This window comes from Penicillium verhagenii (assembly GCF_028828195.1).
Source record: "Penicillium verhagenii strain IBT 33310 chromosome Unknown utg000003l_segment0_segment0, whole genome shotgun sequence".
In the NCBI taxonomy this organism is placed as follows: Eukaryota; Fungi; Ascomycota; class Eurotiomycetes; order Eurotiales; family Aspergillaceae; genus Penicillium; species Penicillium verhagenii.
In genome coordinates this window covers 3,853,936-3,868,301 of record NW_026643167.1, presented here as the reverse complement: position 1 = coordinate 3,868,301, position 14,366 = coordinate 3,853,936, and the positions used below count along the sequence as shown (strand labels likewise).

The 14,366-nt window shown below is 48.6% G+C and overlaps 3 protein-coding genes across 3 annotated transcripts; 2 read left to right on the top strand and 1 right to left on the bottom strand.

The window, feature by feature from the left end:
- Positions 1–2,933: 2,933 nt before the first annotated feature.
- On the top strand, positions 2,934–5,734 carry N7466_002800 (uncharacterized protein; the record flags this gene model as incomplete). The annotated part of the gene is made up of 3 exons (XM_057162198.1): positions 2,934–3,920; positions 4,009–5,543; positions 5,647–5,734. The coding sequence occupies 3 exons, from the start codon at positions 2,934–2,936 to the stop codon at positions 5,732–5,734; spliced, it is 2,610 nt and encodes an 869-aa protein (XP_057025483.1).
- Positions 5,735–6,938: 1,204 nt separating this feature from the next.
- Positions 6,939–11,079, bottom strand: N7466_002799 (uncharacterized protein; the record flags this gene model as incomplete). Its single annotated transcript, XM_057162197.1, has 4 exons — positions 6,939–9,101; positions 9,156–10,582; positions 10,674–10,901; positions 10,971–11,079. The coding sequence occupies 4 exons, from the start codon at positions 11,077–11,079 to the stop codon at positions 6,939–6,941; spliced, it is 3,927 nt and encodes a 1,308-aa protein (XP_057025482.1).
- A 1,670-nt stretch (positions 11,080–12,749) lies between these two features.
- On the top strand, positions 12,750–13,884 carry N7466_002798 (aldo/keto reductase; the record flags this gene model as incomplete). The annotated part of the gene is made up of 2 exons (XM_057162196.1): positions 12,750–13,158; positions 13,217–13,884. The coding sequence occupies 2 exons, from the start codon at positions 12,750–12,752 to the stop codon at positions 13,882–13,884; spliced, it is 1,077 nt and encodes a 358-aa protein (XP_057025481.1).
- Positions 13,885–14,366: the final 482 nt, after the last annotated feature.

Here is a 14,366-nt window from a genome sequence, read left to right as displayed (position 1 = left end):
GTACCTTTGTCCTCCGTTGCTGGTCCCGGTATAGCTATTTCAGGATCGAGGCCCGGGGTGGGCTGGCCTGATACGTCTAATTGTCTTATGTACTCGCCTAGACCCTGCGTTAAATGTACTTTTGCGTAGTTTTGGATGTCATGTTTGGGTAAATCCACGGATAGTAACATGAAGAATGTATAGCGTCTATCAAGACGTCTTGGCAGCTGAGGCCCAGCCGGATCGATATCTGCTACGGAGTACCTCGAGACGGAGTTTGTAGCAGGCGTATTATAGGGGAAGACAAGGGTGGGACCCTTAAAAACAGCCCTACGTAGACAGACCCTGGCCAGCGCCACCACCACCCCCTGTTCCGGCGGGTGTAACGATAGGTGCAGCCACCACACGTTCAACTCCAACTATCAAAAAATAATCGGGCGGGACCGTGTAACCTGTAACCAAGATGGATCGTGGATTTGTTTACCTGAGGTTGCTAGATCATATTTACGGAGTAGATACTGAAGACTACTCCGTAATATGTCCGGTCTTTCACTTTCACCAAAGTGGATACCTGGATCGGACCCATTTCGCTAAGACGCCAAAAAAAAAGAAAAGAAAAAAGTACAGCGTAAGCAAGTCTAGTGTCAAGTAGCTCCAGAGGCGGTCTCGAACTGTGACGCGGTCGGGAACGAACTCCACAGCAAATCTGTTCTGCATGGGTTTCAGGAGTTGCCGAGACATTTTTTGCATGAAATGTACCCCATGTCTCACAGGGTCCCAAAAAAGGGCTGAGGGGCTGGAGCTAAGCACTGCACTTGTAGAGAAAAAAAGAAAGAGAAAAAGAAAATCATTGGAAGCAAAAAGTCCGAGTTCGTGATCGATTGGATCAGCATAGTCCCGATGTGGAAATGCACGACCACCCGGGGTTACAATCACCTCAGCTTAGCCTACGGAGTAAGTACATGCTTAGTACAAGGTATGATGAATAGAAGAATGGGCAATTTAATGCGATGGTTGTGCAAAGCGTAAATGTATAAAATGCCCGAGGCAGGATTGCGCAACCACATTGGTTAGCAAGGTTAGCGCTTGAGGTGACAGGCGCAGGAAGCCAGATGGGAATTGAATGATTTGATAGGATTGGGTTAGATAAAATGCGACCATGCCCGTTACAGGAACAGAGCCACGCGTTGGTCCGAGTGGTGCCGGCGACACGCCAGAGCTTGGGTAACCCGGGCCCGTGATTGGTGGTGGAACACGACACGGCACAGTGTACAATGAGGCACTGAGGATGCAGGAACGCTACACGTTCTTGGAGGGAAAGTTGGAACCTTGAAAGTTCTGGTCATTCATGCACGGGCCGAAAGAGAAACATCAGTTGATCGGGGGGAAAAGGGGGGGGGGGGAAGTTTTGAAAGCTGGGAAACTCCACCATTATGAGGATCCACGGGAAGACGCTACGATCGGAGGTTGACGTAGAAAGTTGGAAACGTACTATGTAGAACCCCCTTAATCTATATAGCAGCTGTGAGTTGGAATGGATTGAGTTCGTTACCCACAAATTATTGTGCTCATACATAGTTTGTACCAGAGTTGCTTAGGACTGAGTAAGTTCGTAGAGAGATGGAGTACGTAGATATCATGGTTCAAGGGCAAATATGAGGAACCTTCGAACCTTGACACCTTGAGCACAGGTACCTTGGAAGTACCCATACAGTATATTAAAAGAAGGTGTACTAATATGGCAGCTGCAGGTGTTGGTACTAAAAGGTACTAAGGGAGTACTAAGGGAGTACTAAGGGAAAGGAACCCATACTAAAAAGGCAACATCCCGTTACCCCTGAATTGCGCCAAAAAGCAACTAGCGTGGGTCCTGACCCAGTTGGACCTTTGAACCTTTGGACTCAAGGGGGGTTCTCCATTGGTACGACTATTGATTCTCTGTTTCTATTTTTATGTTGTATAGAGATCATGAAAGAAAAAGAAAATAAATTAAAAATAAAATAAATATAAAAATTAACCATATAATAAAATAAAAATTGTTACTTTACAAATGTAGATGAGGTCCAAGTATACAGAGAAGAAACAAAACAGAAGCAGCCAAAAGCATTAAGAAAAGCAAATGAGTTACACGTTTTCCAATGTCGATCACGGCCAGAGCGCTCCTTGGCAGCGCTATCAGTGACAATTGTTAGCAAGTGGCCAATTACAAGCATTCCACACTCCAGCGCTTAACCCCCTTCAACTCCAGCGAACAAAACTCCACTCTTCCCTATCCTTCTCTATGACTTCGGATTAAAAAAGAATTAAAAAAAAAAAAAAAAGTCGTCGTAGACTTTTATTTAACTCCTTTTTTTTTTAAGATTTTCTTCTATTGGCATTTTTACGATTATCACTCTTTTTTGTCTCCTCACCATTGTTTCCCCCCTAATAACATCCTTTCCGCTTTGGTCTTCATTGGCGCCTCTTCTCTACCCGTGCTAATCGGCATGAGCGACCGTCGATCGATGGCTATTTTTTAAGATACGAGGGTTTCATGGCGTCTCTCACTCGCGGGTCTCCCGCTCCTTCTGTTTCTTCCGACGGTTCTTCATATTCCCCTCCATCGTCTCAGCCCGTGCGAAGGAAACCGCTTCCTCAGCATGCCATCCCATTAAACTCCCTGTCTATCGAGGATATACCCACTATCATTCCCACTCCTGCCAGACCACCTTCCCTGTCATCGCTAGAAGGCTCCTTTATATCGCCAAGGAATTCAAACAGGTATGCGTGGAGCCCACATCCTTTTTCCCTTGACCCAGTCCCAGGCCCTGAAACGCGATTGCGCTTTCATCTCTTCCCCTTTTTTTCTTTATTTGCCCTTTCTCTTTCTATGGAGAAACACAAAGAACCTTAGCAAAGCAACTATCGAAAAAAAAAACAAATAACTCTATGCTATAACGGGACATGGCCTCTACATGCTGCGATACTTCCCCAGAGTCCGACCTCATTACTTACCTGCCTCGCACTTCCCCAGATTCTCCCGCGGCCGACACCCGACGGAACCTCTCCGCATAGACACGTCTACCTCTGCCTCTGCCTCATACCTGAGGTCCGTGGTTGAGGACGACGACGATTCCGAAGAAGGCGAAGACTATTTTGACGAAGTCTACGCCCACCAATTCTCGAATGGAACGCCTTCCTCCCTCCACAGTCGTCTAGTGAGCGAGCCTTTTATACCAATCCTGGCCTCCCCTCCTCCGACCACCCAACGGCGCGTCTCGAGTATGGCCTTACACCCTGCCAGCAATCGGCCACCTTTACATATTGATATAGACAATCGGTCAATGTCCATGGGTTCGCAACCCAAGACCCCTGGCAACAAGATCAGCTCCTTTTTCGGGTGGAAGGGGAATACTGCTAGCTCTCCCGGCGGCGAATCATCCAGCACCGAGATCTCGGATGGTGGTGGTCGATCCCCTATGCCTTCGCCAATGCCTCCCCTGGCCAACGTCCCCATTAAACCACCTTCCCCTTATGATACCAAACATTCCCACTATGGCCTACCGGCTAGAACACCATCGGTTAGCGGCATGAGTGCCCAGGAGGTTATATATGCGTCCAAGTTTGCAGATCTAGAAAATGAATTACGAGAAATCAGTTCGGAATTGGCGGGCTCCATCCGCCGAGAGATGGAGCTGGAGGATCTGATCGAGCGTTTCCAAACCGAGGGACCAGAGACCAACCGTCGGACAAGCGATTATTTCTCCGACTCGGGTACCAGCTCCATCCGAATCGCCTCCGACGCCGGTCGTATGGAAGAGGATATGGGTAAGATTCGTCGAGCTGCGGAGCAGGAACGTGCGCAGTTGAAGGTGCACCTATCACAGAAGCTGCAGGAAGAGCGCCTGAAGCGCACTTCATCAGAGTCGCACGTTCAGATTTTGGAGAACCAGGTCCAACAGGTAAGATGAGAGAGAGAGAGAGAGAGACTTTTGGTGAATTCGCATGGGGATTTTTCTTTTTGACTGACGACCTGGGTACTTTGTTTAGCTCCGCCGCGAACGAGTCGACCTATCTGATCTTTCGTCCAAGACCCGAGAACTCGAGACCGCCCTTGAAGACACTCGCAGAAAGCTGCTCGAAGAGCGGCAATCAAAAGATAACTTTGAGGATTTGCTCACGGCCATGCGAGTGGAGCTGGAGCAATTAAGGAATGAACGGGATATGCTTCGAGCAGACAGAGCAGCTCCTCCCCCTGCTCCTGTTCCCGCCCCAGTTCTTGCTCCGGCTCCTGTCTTTGAGAAGCAGGATACACAGGAAACACAGCGTTTAGTCGAGGAGATCGAAGCCCTCAAAGTCGAAAATGCATCCCTCGCACAGCTTCATGGTGGACGGTTTGCCTCGATTGCGGAAGAAGAGGGCGGAGCGAGCAGGCGAAACTCGGCTTTCGGTCTATCACGATCCAACTCCCTGGCTCGTAAGCCTGCCAATAAACCTGCTGGTTTAGCTCGATCCGGTTCCCTTTCACGATCCAACTCGGTCAATACACCAAAGGAGCGGGAGAGCGGAGGTGAGGGATCGCTGGTTGATAAGGTGAAGGATATTGAAGCTCAGCGCGACGCCCTTCATCGGACATTAAGAAGTCTCCTTGATCGCCATGCTCAGCAAGCGCGTGAATTTGAGAAACGCGCCCATATCATGGAGGTGGAGCTTGAGCGCGCCGAGCAGGCTGGCCCTCCCCGCAAGCCCGGGTATGAGAGGGACGTACAAAACCTGCGGGACGAGGTGAACCACCTTCGCAATCGGGCCGAGGATGCCCTGGAGGCTAAGTGGCAGTGTGAAAAGAACCTGGCGGGTCTGAAGATGGATATGGACCGTGCCGAGCAAGAGACCAGCTCTTTGAGAGTGCTGCTCCAGGAGCTTGACACAGGTGCCTCGGATGCGCTGGACGCAGACCACGACAGTTTCTCTGAAGTACTGGCAACTTCGGCATCTCTGGAGTCTGCGTACGAGCAGTTGCTGGCCGACAGGCAAGAGGTCGAAGCTAGCGCTGGACCTGATGAATTGGCGGCAGCAGATCAACTGGCAGCCGATGTGCAGCAGCAGTTGCAGGTCAATCTTTCCTTGCGCGGCCGCCTAACAACTGCCATTGAAAAGGGTGAGAGAGACCAACGTCTCTCTGTCGAGCGCATCAACTTCCTTCAAAACCGTATGAAAGATTACGAAGATTCCCTCCTGTTCGCCCAGCACCACTCCGAAGAAGAAATGGCCAAACACGAGGAAGAGATCCGCCTATTGAAGGAAAGCCAGAATGCCCAGTTGATGCGAATGAAGACTGGCGGTCGCACGGTCGCAGCACTCTCACCCCGACCCATGAACGCCCCCTTCAGCACTCGTTCTCCCCGTTTAGACAAGACCACCAGCGGCGACGGCATTCCACTTGTCGAAGTCGTTCAAGTGGAGGTTCTCGAGAAGCACGTCAAGAATCTCGAGAGACTTCTCCGCGACGCAGACATGGAGATGGAAGAAGTAGTAGGACGAATGAACCGCGCACAGGTGGATGTGGCCCAGCTCCAATCTGACAGGTATGTTTTTTTTAAGATGAAAAAAAAATCCTTTTTCTCCGAGCCCTATCAATTTGATAGGTCGCGTTTCGAAATAACCGAGAACTAACCAATCCACTCACAGAGATGAGGCCCTCCGCCAGACCCGCCGCCTACAGGCAGACATTCAAGCCGAGCGTGAAACATTCCAAACATTAATGGACCACGCATGATTTAAGTGATTTAAGAAACAACGCACAAAATCCGCCGCCCTATCTTTCTTTTTGCGGCATCTGATCTGGATCTGGATCTGGATTTCTTTCGTTTCGTTCCCAGTTCCCATATACCACCACCACATCACATCTGCTTCTATCTACACTTATTTGCATCTGCATTCGGACCCGACTGGCTCATATATAATGGGAGCTCAGTTAGTCTTTTTGGCGTTGATCCTGATCTTGGCGTTCCTATACTTTTTCTTTCTTTTCTTTTCTTTTCTTTTCTTTTCTTTTCCTTCTTCTTTCACAACTTGAACTTTCTTTTGGGGGTGGGTGTTATACTTCGCGTGGCATCGCGCAATGTTTTATTTGGGCAGACTGGTGGATCCGGTTGCTGCTTTCAAAGGTCTCACTTGTATATATGGACCTCACCACACCCGGCTTTGGTTATTATTGGAAGTACATAAATAATCTATTTGTACAGTACTCGACTCTGTCGAGATTCACTCTTTCTCATTTGACTTGCTTTTTCTTCTTTGGACTTCGTAGCATAGAGGAAGGTGGAGAGAACCTTAGAAGAAGAGTTATAAACAAACTTGATTGTACTCAATGGGAATCAATCTACTCCCTGCATATGGCGGCCGATAGAGGCCACCCCTAGGTCATATCTCAATTTCAGTTTCTAACTTCACCACCCTGTTTCCCGTATTGTATTTATCATATATAGGAATATCTTAAGGGATTTGATCTATATACGGGTCACTTTTAGAATAGACTTGAGAATAGACTTGAGAATAGACTTGAGAATAGACTTGAGAGTAGTCTTGAGAGTAGTCTTGAGAAGGGACTTGAGAGTAGTCTTGAGAATAGGCTTGAGAAGGGACTTAAGAATGGATTATATGACTACATATGTAGGATCTCAGCCTCTCTTTCTTGCCAGTTATTGTGATAATTTACCTAGAGAAAGAGAAGTAGTTAACAATATAATATAGCATTCAAATGTTACTAATATATAATAGGGTTCAAGGATTTAATGTATAATACAGCGCTGAACTGCCTGAACATAATGGAGTTCAAAAACTAATATGAATTTGGAATTACTCGTAATTTACTTTCTGCCGGTCGGAAAGTTGAAATTGGGATTTGACCTAGGGGTGGCCTCTATCGGCCGCCGCACCCTGCGCATGTGGAGATGAATTGGCATCTGACATCAAAACAACTAAGCCTCAGAGACCCCAAATATTAACACTCGCCCCGAATCACATCCAATCCCAATTCTACCAGGAAGAATAGCAGAGCATGCAATCTTATATTCCGAAGGCAACCTGAGCCGCTTCTCACCACGACACGTAATCCACGACCCAGTCTCATCAATACCATACCCGATAGGCAAAACGGGCCTCGAATCAACCGAGACACCCGACTCCAAGGATCTCGCAACCAGACCAGCATCCAAATCGAAAGACCCAATATCCGTGTGCAGAATACGTGTCCGCAACCGATCAAACCCAGCCCAAAAGATCTCTCGATGAAACTCCAGTATCGACGACACGGATTTCCCACTATCCACATCCCAAACCCGAAGGCCTCTATAGACATCAGACGGGTAAACCAGCACCCTACCATCCCTCGACCAAGCCAAAGGCCTAGCGAAGAAATTCTCGCTTCTAATATCCGACAAACACTCTCCCTTGACAACATCCCAGATCCTAACAGATCCATCCCGGGAAGCCGACGCAAGCCGCGCCCCATCTTCAGCCCAGGCAATCGTCCCAACACAGGCCGTATGGCCCCGCAACGTCAGCAGCGGCTCGCCGCCATTAGCACCAGCATCCCAGATACGGACGGCATGGTCATCCGCAGCCGACGCAAGTCTGGAGTCATCCGCGCACCACGCCACCGCGCGCACAACGCCGACGTGGCCCTCAAGCGACGCGACGCAGTGTCCTGCCGCCGTGTCCAAGATCTTGACGCCGGCATCCGCCGAGCCAGAAGCAAGTTTAGACCCGTCGTTCGACCAGGCGATGCACACTACGGCGTGAGCGTGGCCGGTCAAGCTTGAGAGGCATTTGCCGCTTGTGTTCCAGATTTTGATGGACTGGTCGTCTGATGCGGATGCGAGGCGCGTCAGGTCTGGGGACCAGGCTACTGCGTTGGCTGGGTGGCTGTGGTTGTGGCTGTGGGGTGTGTGTGTATTTTCGCGCTTGGTCGTGGGCACGTCCCAGATCTTGACTGAGCCGTCGCGCGAGCCTGATGCAAGCTGCGTACCATCTGCCGTCCAGGATAGGGACCAGACTTGGTGGCTGTGGCCTTCGAGCTTGGATAGACAGCAGCCCGTGACGGGTTCCCATATCCTGATTGTGTCGTCGTCGGCACCGGCGAGTCTGCTGTCTGGTGACCAGGCCAGAGAGCGGATCCATTTGGTTTGGCCGTGGACCAGCGAGACGCGCTGGCCTGTATCTGTGTTCCAGATCTTGATGGTTTTATCCGTGGAGACTGATGCCAGCCTCGAGCTGTCTTTTGACCACGCAACGCAGTATATCACGTTATCGTGGGCAGAATGAATTGTTTGCAGACATCTGCTGTTGCTCATGTCCCAGAGCTTGAGGGATCCGTCTTCGTAGGCTGATGCGAGCCTGGCGCCATCACTGGACCATGCCATGGAAAATGCCTTTGTTCCATGGCCTTCGAGTGGCGGCGAGCATCTATCGCTCGCTGGATCCCATGTATGGATCGTGCCATCCGTGGTAGCCAGCGCAAGTCTGCCCCCGGGTGACCAAGCAGCTGTGGCGAAGGACTCGAGGGAGTCTTTGAAATTGAATGCGTGGCTCTTGGTTTTCAGGATGCGCGGGCCTTCGGGGGTGATGATGCGTTGGGCCTTGGTTGGCAATATGCTTTCACTCTTGCGTGTCAGTGTACGTTCAGCCGGACAAGTGTCCCATATTTCGACCGTTCCCTCGGCTGACACTGTTGCAAGCTTGTTGTCATGTAGCCAGGTCACTGAGGAAACGGGTATACCACTATCGCTTTTGAGTGTGGTCTCGCATAGACCTGTCGAAATGTCCCATATCCTCGTCGTACCATCGTAAGATGTCGAAGCAACCCTCTCGTTTGGGCCCCATGCTACGCATTGAACAGATCCGCTGTGACCTTCAAGAGTCAAGAGACAGTCGCCCCAGATATCATCCATGAGCGGGCTTGTGCTAATCCAGTCTGGTGCTTCTGTTGCAAATTGGCGTCTGGTGGTGCTTTTGATTGGACTGAATATCAGGGCAGAGGCATAGACTTGAAGTGGACTTTGCTCAATGGTTGACTTGTGATGCTTTATGAACCGACAAGCATCGCGAGCTCGTTCCATCAGGGAGTCTGGGACTTTTTGTGCCTGGCCAATTGTTAGTAGTCAACAAGCCTTTAATGTTCATTCTCCTGAACTCACCATGAGGAATCTTTCAAGTCTCATCATCGATGATACTCCAACAGACATGCACCGAAGAAGACTCATAGCTTCGATCCAATGAAGATAGTCCCGTTGCAAAAACATGTCAATCAACTTGAGCTCCTGCTCTCCAGGACCGCTTACAACTAGATGATCTACCCAATAGATACAAGAGTACTTAACCGAGTCCAGCAAGCCAGCACGAGAGCATTCCACTTCATTGATTGAATAGCCAGGATCTTGCAGATTGTAAATATCTCGCCGTAAAGTCTTCGCCAATGCTTGCATCGACCGAGAAAAGATTTGCTGATGAGCAGTGCTATCATCTGAAGAATAAATTTCCTCACGGAAATTCTTGACCAAAAACTCCTTTGCAGATTGATGAACAAATTGGACCGTGCTCCCTTCGTTTTGAGTCAAGAACGAACCACAATCACTAACAATACCTTTGATAGCATTCTCATCGCACGCCCTAGACGGAAGCTCCAATAGATTCACCAGCTCCGCCAAAGTAAGAGGCCGAAGCGCAAGCGAGACAACGGCAAGAACCTGATAACACAGACGCGCATTTCCTTCGGTCCGTATTCTTGTCATCACCCGCGCATAAAGCTCGTCGAGACCATCTGGAAACGTGGCCGAGATATCTCCAGCCTGCAATGCCGAAAAGCATTCTCGGTTCTCAGCAGCAGATAAATGACGATCCATCTGCCGTGTCACATCAAAAATGCTCTGGGCAATATCAGCCAATTCCTGACGGGACTGCTCCGCCTCTTTGCAGAGTTTCTTAAGGTATCCCGCGCTTTCAGCCGACAGAGCGTCACTCAGCTCCAAGTGCAAATCAGTCTCATATTTTTCAATCCGAATGCGCTTTGTCTCCCACTGGTAGTAGTCGACTACTGCAGTGAAATAGTTTCTCGTGCGGGTGCGATAGAATCTGAGCACGCTTTCCAGCTCAAACTCGGTAACGAGTTGATACAGATGCTCAACGCGCTTTGCCAAATCGAATCTTAGGGCGGGATGTAAGCCAGGTAAGGTGGTTTCCATGGCGTTGTAGAAGTGTATTTGCGAGGTGATGTAGGCAAGCCCTTCGTTATTGGCACCTTCCACAGCTGCAGGGTTCCTTAGAAGTGGTAGAATGAGCGAGATACCGGCCATGACGGCCGGTCCGTATGGGACATCTTGTACGGCGTCATTGACGATCGTCGAGGCCCAGTTAACGGCTTTGGCTGTATTTGGTACGAGTTCTTTTGTAAAAATCTCGTGTCCCAGAATGGTTGTGCTGGTTTTCGTGTCTTTTGCATGTTTTAGGCCGAGTTCTGCGACTCGAAGTAGCTTTTCACGACGTTCAGCTATGTTGTTTTGGGGTATTTTGTTCTCGACTTGTTTTTCATCGTCTTCGCGATCAGGGGAGGAAGCTTGCGACTCGTCTATATGCTCATGTATTAACAATGCTATTACGGACAAGACGATCCAAAGGACCAAATATGAGACCGACAAGCTTTATTCGGTTGCTCTTACCTTGGATCAGTACCCGAGATAGAAGATCCTCGTAGTTCGAAATCAGCTGAGGTTGTTCTGTCTTCAGTGCATCGTATGCTTTGTCCCAGAGAGAAATTGCAGGTTCTTCATCTTTTGCAATGCTCTCCGTTCGTGTGATAACTGCATCTGCTTCTGCGAATGATGGCGGATCTCCCTGAATCGTTGTTCCCATAGAAAACCGGGAGCTAGATATGGCAGAAGATTGGTCTTGGCCATAACGTGAGTTAGTTTTCACGAATGATGTGGGTTTAAGCCCAGTTGAAAACCAGAACTTACCTATAGAAGGGCTAACAATAGATGGCGCAAAGATTGTATGTTCTTTGGATTCTCTTCTCCAAAACTTCAATCTCTTGCGAAAAGAACCTTTTTCATGAGTTCCACTCATATTGACACTGTTCAGGACCCGCCAAGGCCGTATACCTGGGATCGGACCAACTGACAGGAAAACAAAGAGTGTGGGGCCGCTGTATACTCCCGCGAACCTTTGAGACAGCCAGACTTTATCGAGAGCCAGGATGTAAAGCCTTTTTTCTTCTTCTGAAAGATGAAAGAAATTCTCCGAAAATGAAGATCCAAGAGCAAAATCATAAGAAGGAAATTCCTCTCTGCCCGACCGCAGCGGGGATGCCGAAATGGCCCCACAGGCTAAACCGACGGGGCTGGTTTGTTTGCGGTTCTGATCTTCGTTGTCGTCCACACCTGGCGAACACCCTTTCCGAGTCTTCCCACTTGATCATAGCTATCAAGTGAATATTCATGATATTGACCAACATCCCAAGCCGAGTTTTTTTATTTCGCACTTCTTGTCGTGTCTCTATGCGTTTCAGGATCATGGTGTGGAAAGCCAGATGAGTTGGCGCTCGCCTCGTTTGACGATCGGGCAAGAGACACGCTAAACCAGATAAAGTAAGTCGCGTTTTTATCCCGAGTAGCTGAGCTTGGCCGTGACCATTTACAAATCATTTTCACCACATTTTCATCGTGTTGACTCTTCAAGTTTTTCGTTCATGTCTTCCCTGGACCAGGACCAGCACCGCTCAGATGACTGACTGGCGTAGGTCGTTTGGTTCGATGCAAGTCTCTTTAGATGTGGTCCCATAATTTCCGCAACTTGACAGACTCATTGTATGACATTTGGAGTGAGGACGTTGAAGTGGTTGGTTGACAAGTGTAATAAACATTAATGCCCACGGAAGAGATTGTCTTCCTCTATATTCCCCAGTCACTCGTCTGCACCGCCGCACTTCTTGTCGTTTTAAATTTTTCATATTTTTTGTCAAGCATAAAACCGTCTGAAGAATATGATTTCAGGACTAATTTAAATGCAAGTCTCTGCTCAGGCGGTACTTAGAGCTCAAGGTGTCACTGAAATGGGACACTATCTCAATCACAGATCAGTAATCCCGTCGATGGATTTTGCTGGGACTGAGTAATCATCTTTCCATTCCACATCCATCGGGTGACCGTGGAACATTTATAAAAGATGACTTTCGGGCATTGAATTCGCTAAAACTTCAAAGGTTCAAACTTCCCGAGGTCGAAGGCTGATGTTCTATCAGGCTCGGAACATGACGTATGTACTTTCCCGTGGTTACCCACTTCAAAAGTTGCTTCGCTTACTTCGTAGAGCCTTGCCAGCCAGGTCAGCTCTGACAGGAGCTAGTCATTTTGCCAAGATCTTACATCTGCCGAAAACCAGGCAAAATTTCGCAGATCACAGAATAAGAAACAAAAGTCCAGAAGTACTGGGCTGATGGCGGATCATGATTGGTTCATGTCTATCCACGCTAGTCCCGATTGAGATAAACGCGCGAACTCCAATTTAAGCTCATGGCGCTAGCCGCTTTCAGAAAACCCCGCGAGGCAGGACTATCTACGGGTTTTGGATCCTTTAACACCGATTGTTTCCCGTAAATCCCGCGAGGACAGGAAGGATTTTGTGAAAGTGGCGCATATAAAAGGGTGGGAAGGGCCTCGCACTTTTCATATTCCATCACACAAAACAACACTTTTTTTCTACACTCAATTGAACAACCACAGCTCTTCTCATCCACCATGTACGGAATTCCTCTTCCACCATCTCTCAAAAAGTCCTTGGAGGACACCAAAGTTGAGTATCATCAACTGGGAAAGTCTGGCTTGCGAGTCTCCTACCCGATACTGGGTGCGTTGTCTTTCGGACCCCCGCAGCCTGCGGCACCATGGCTTCTGGATGAAGAGGCCTCGCTCGACATCTTGAAAGCCGCCTATGATCGCGGCATCAACACTTGGGATACTTCAAACGTGTACTCAAATGGAGCAAGTGAAGAGATCCTTGGGAAAGCAATTCAGAAATTCACAATTCTTCGGGAGAAGGTAGTGATCATGACCAAATGTGCCTTCCACGTTGGCGAGGAAATTGATGTCATCGGCGCCGCCTTTGCGGATGAAATGAACCAGAGCAAAGACTATGCCAATCAAGGAGGTAAGCCAAGTCCTGTTCTAAGAAGATCTAGCAACATGGTTCTCATATGTGCGTATAGGCTTGACTCGGAGCGCCATCTTCCAAGCTGTCGATGCCTCCTTGGCCCGTCTGGGAACAACATACATCGACCTGCTTCAAATCCAACGCTATGACCCCCTCACTCCACCCGAAGAAACAATGAAAGCACTGCATGACCTCGTGCAGTCAGGCAAGGTCCGCTACCTTGGTGCAAGTTCCATGTGGGCCACGCAATTCGCCCAGCTGCAGTTCCTCGCCGAGAGAAACGGGTGGACCAAATTCATCAGTATGCAGAATTACTACAACCTCTTGTACCGCGAGGAAGAGCGCGAGATGAATCGATACTGCAATGAGACTGGAGTTGGACTTATCCCTTGGTCGCCCTTATTCGCGGGAAGACTCGCTCGTCCGGTTGGGGATGAGAGCTCGTTGCGATCTAAGCGGCCCTCGTACCACCATCCTGGCTTGACTGATGCCGACAAATCGATCATCAAACGTGTTCAGGAGGTGGCTGAGAAGAGGAACTGGAATATGAGCCATGTTGCTTTGACCTGGCTCAGGAGCAAAGGTACTATCCCGATTGTGGGCTGTACTTCTATTGAAAAGATCGACGATGTGTGTGAGTTGAAAGGAAAAACTCTGACAGATGAAGAGGTGAAATATCTGGAGGGGCTTTATGAGGCAAGGCCAGTAGCTGGTCATTTCTAAGATGTCGTGGCATCTACTTTCCTTGTTAGTTTGCACATAGACAACCGCTCAGATTTGATTTCATGTATTCTTAGGCGCTCTTGAAATTGATTGAACATTTCTGCTTTCACCTTCAGCTAATTTTCTAAGTCCCTGATATATCATGTTTAAAAATACAATGAAAGAGACAGGTCTGATTGACATAAATAATAGGAAATCATGAATCGGATGTCAAGACTCCAATGGACGAAGGACTTCCTTCAAACGTTTGAACCAATACAAATGACTGGAAAGAATTTTGACGCAGCAGGGCTATGCGGAGGGCTAGTTGCACATGCACATGTGTTTAGCAATAAGTTTACTCGCCTACATCTATGAACATTTATACCCGGTCATCTTCCGGGTGTCTCAAGTCAGGTATTCACAATTTAAAAATACAAGTACATACTACTAGTAGTTATCTCTTTCGGTCAGACGTCATCCGATTGACTTATATAAGACTT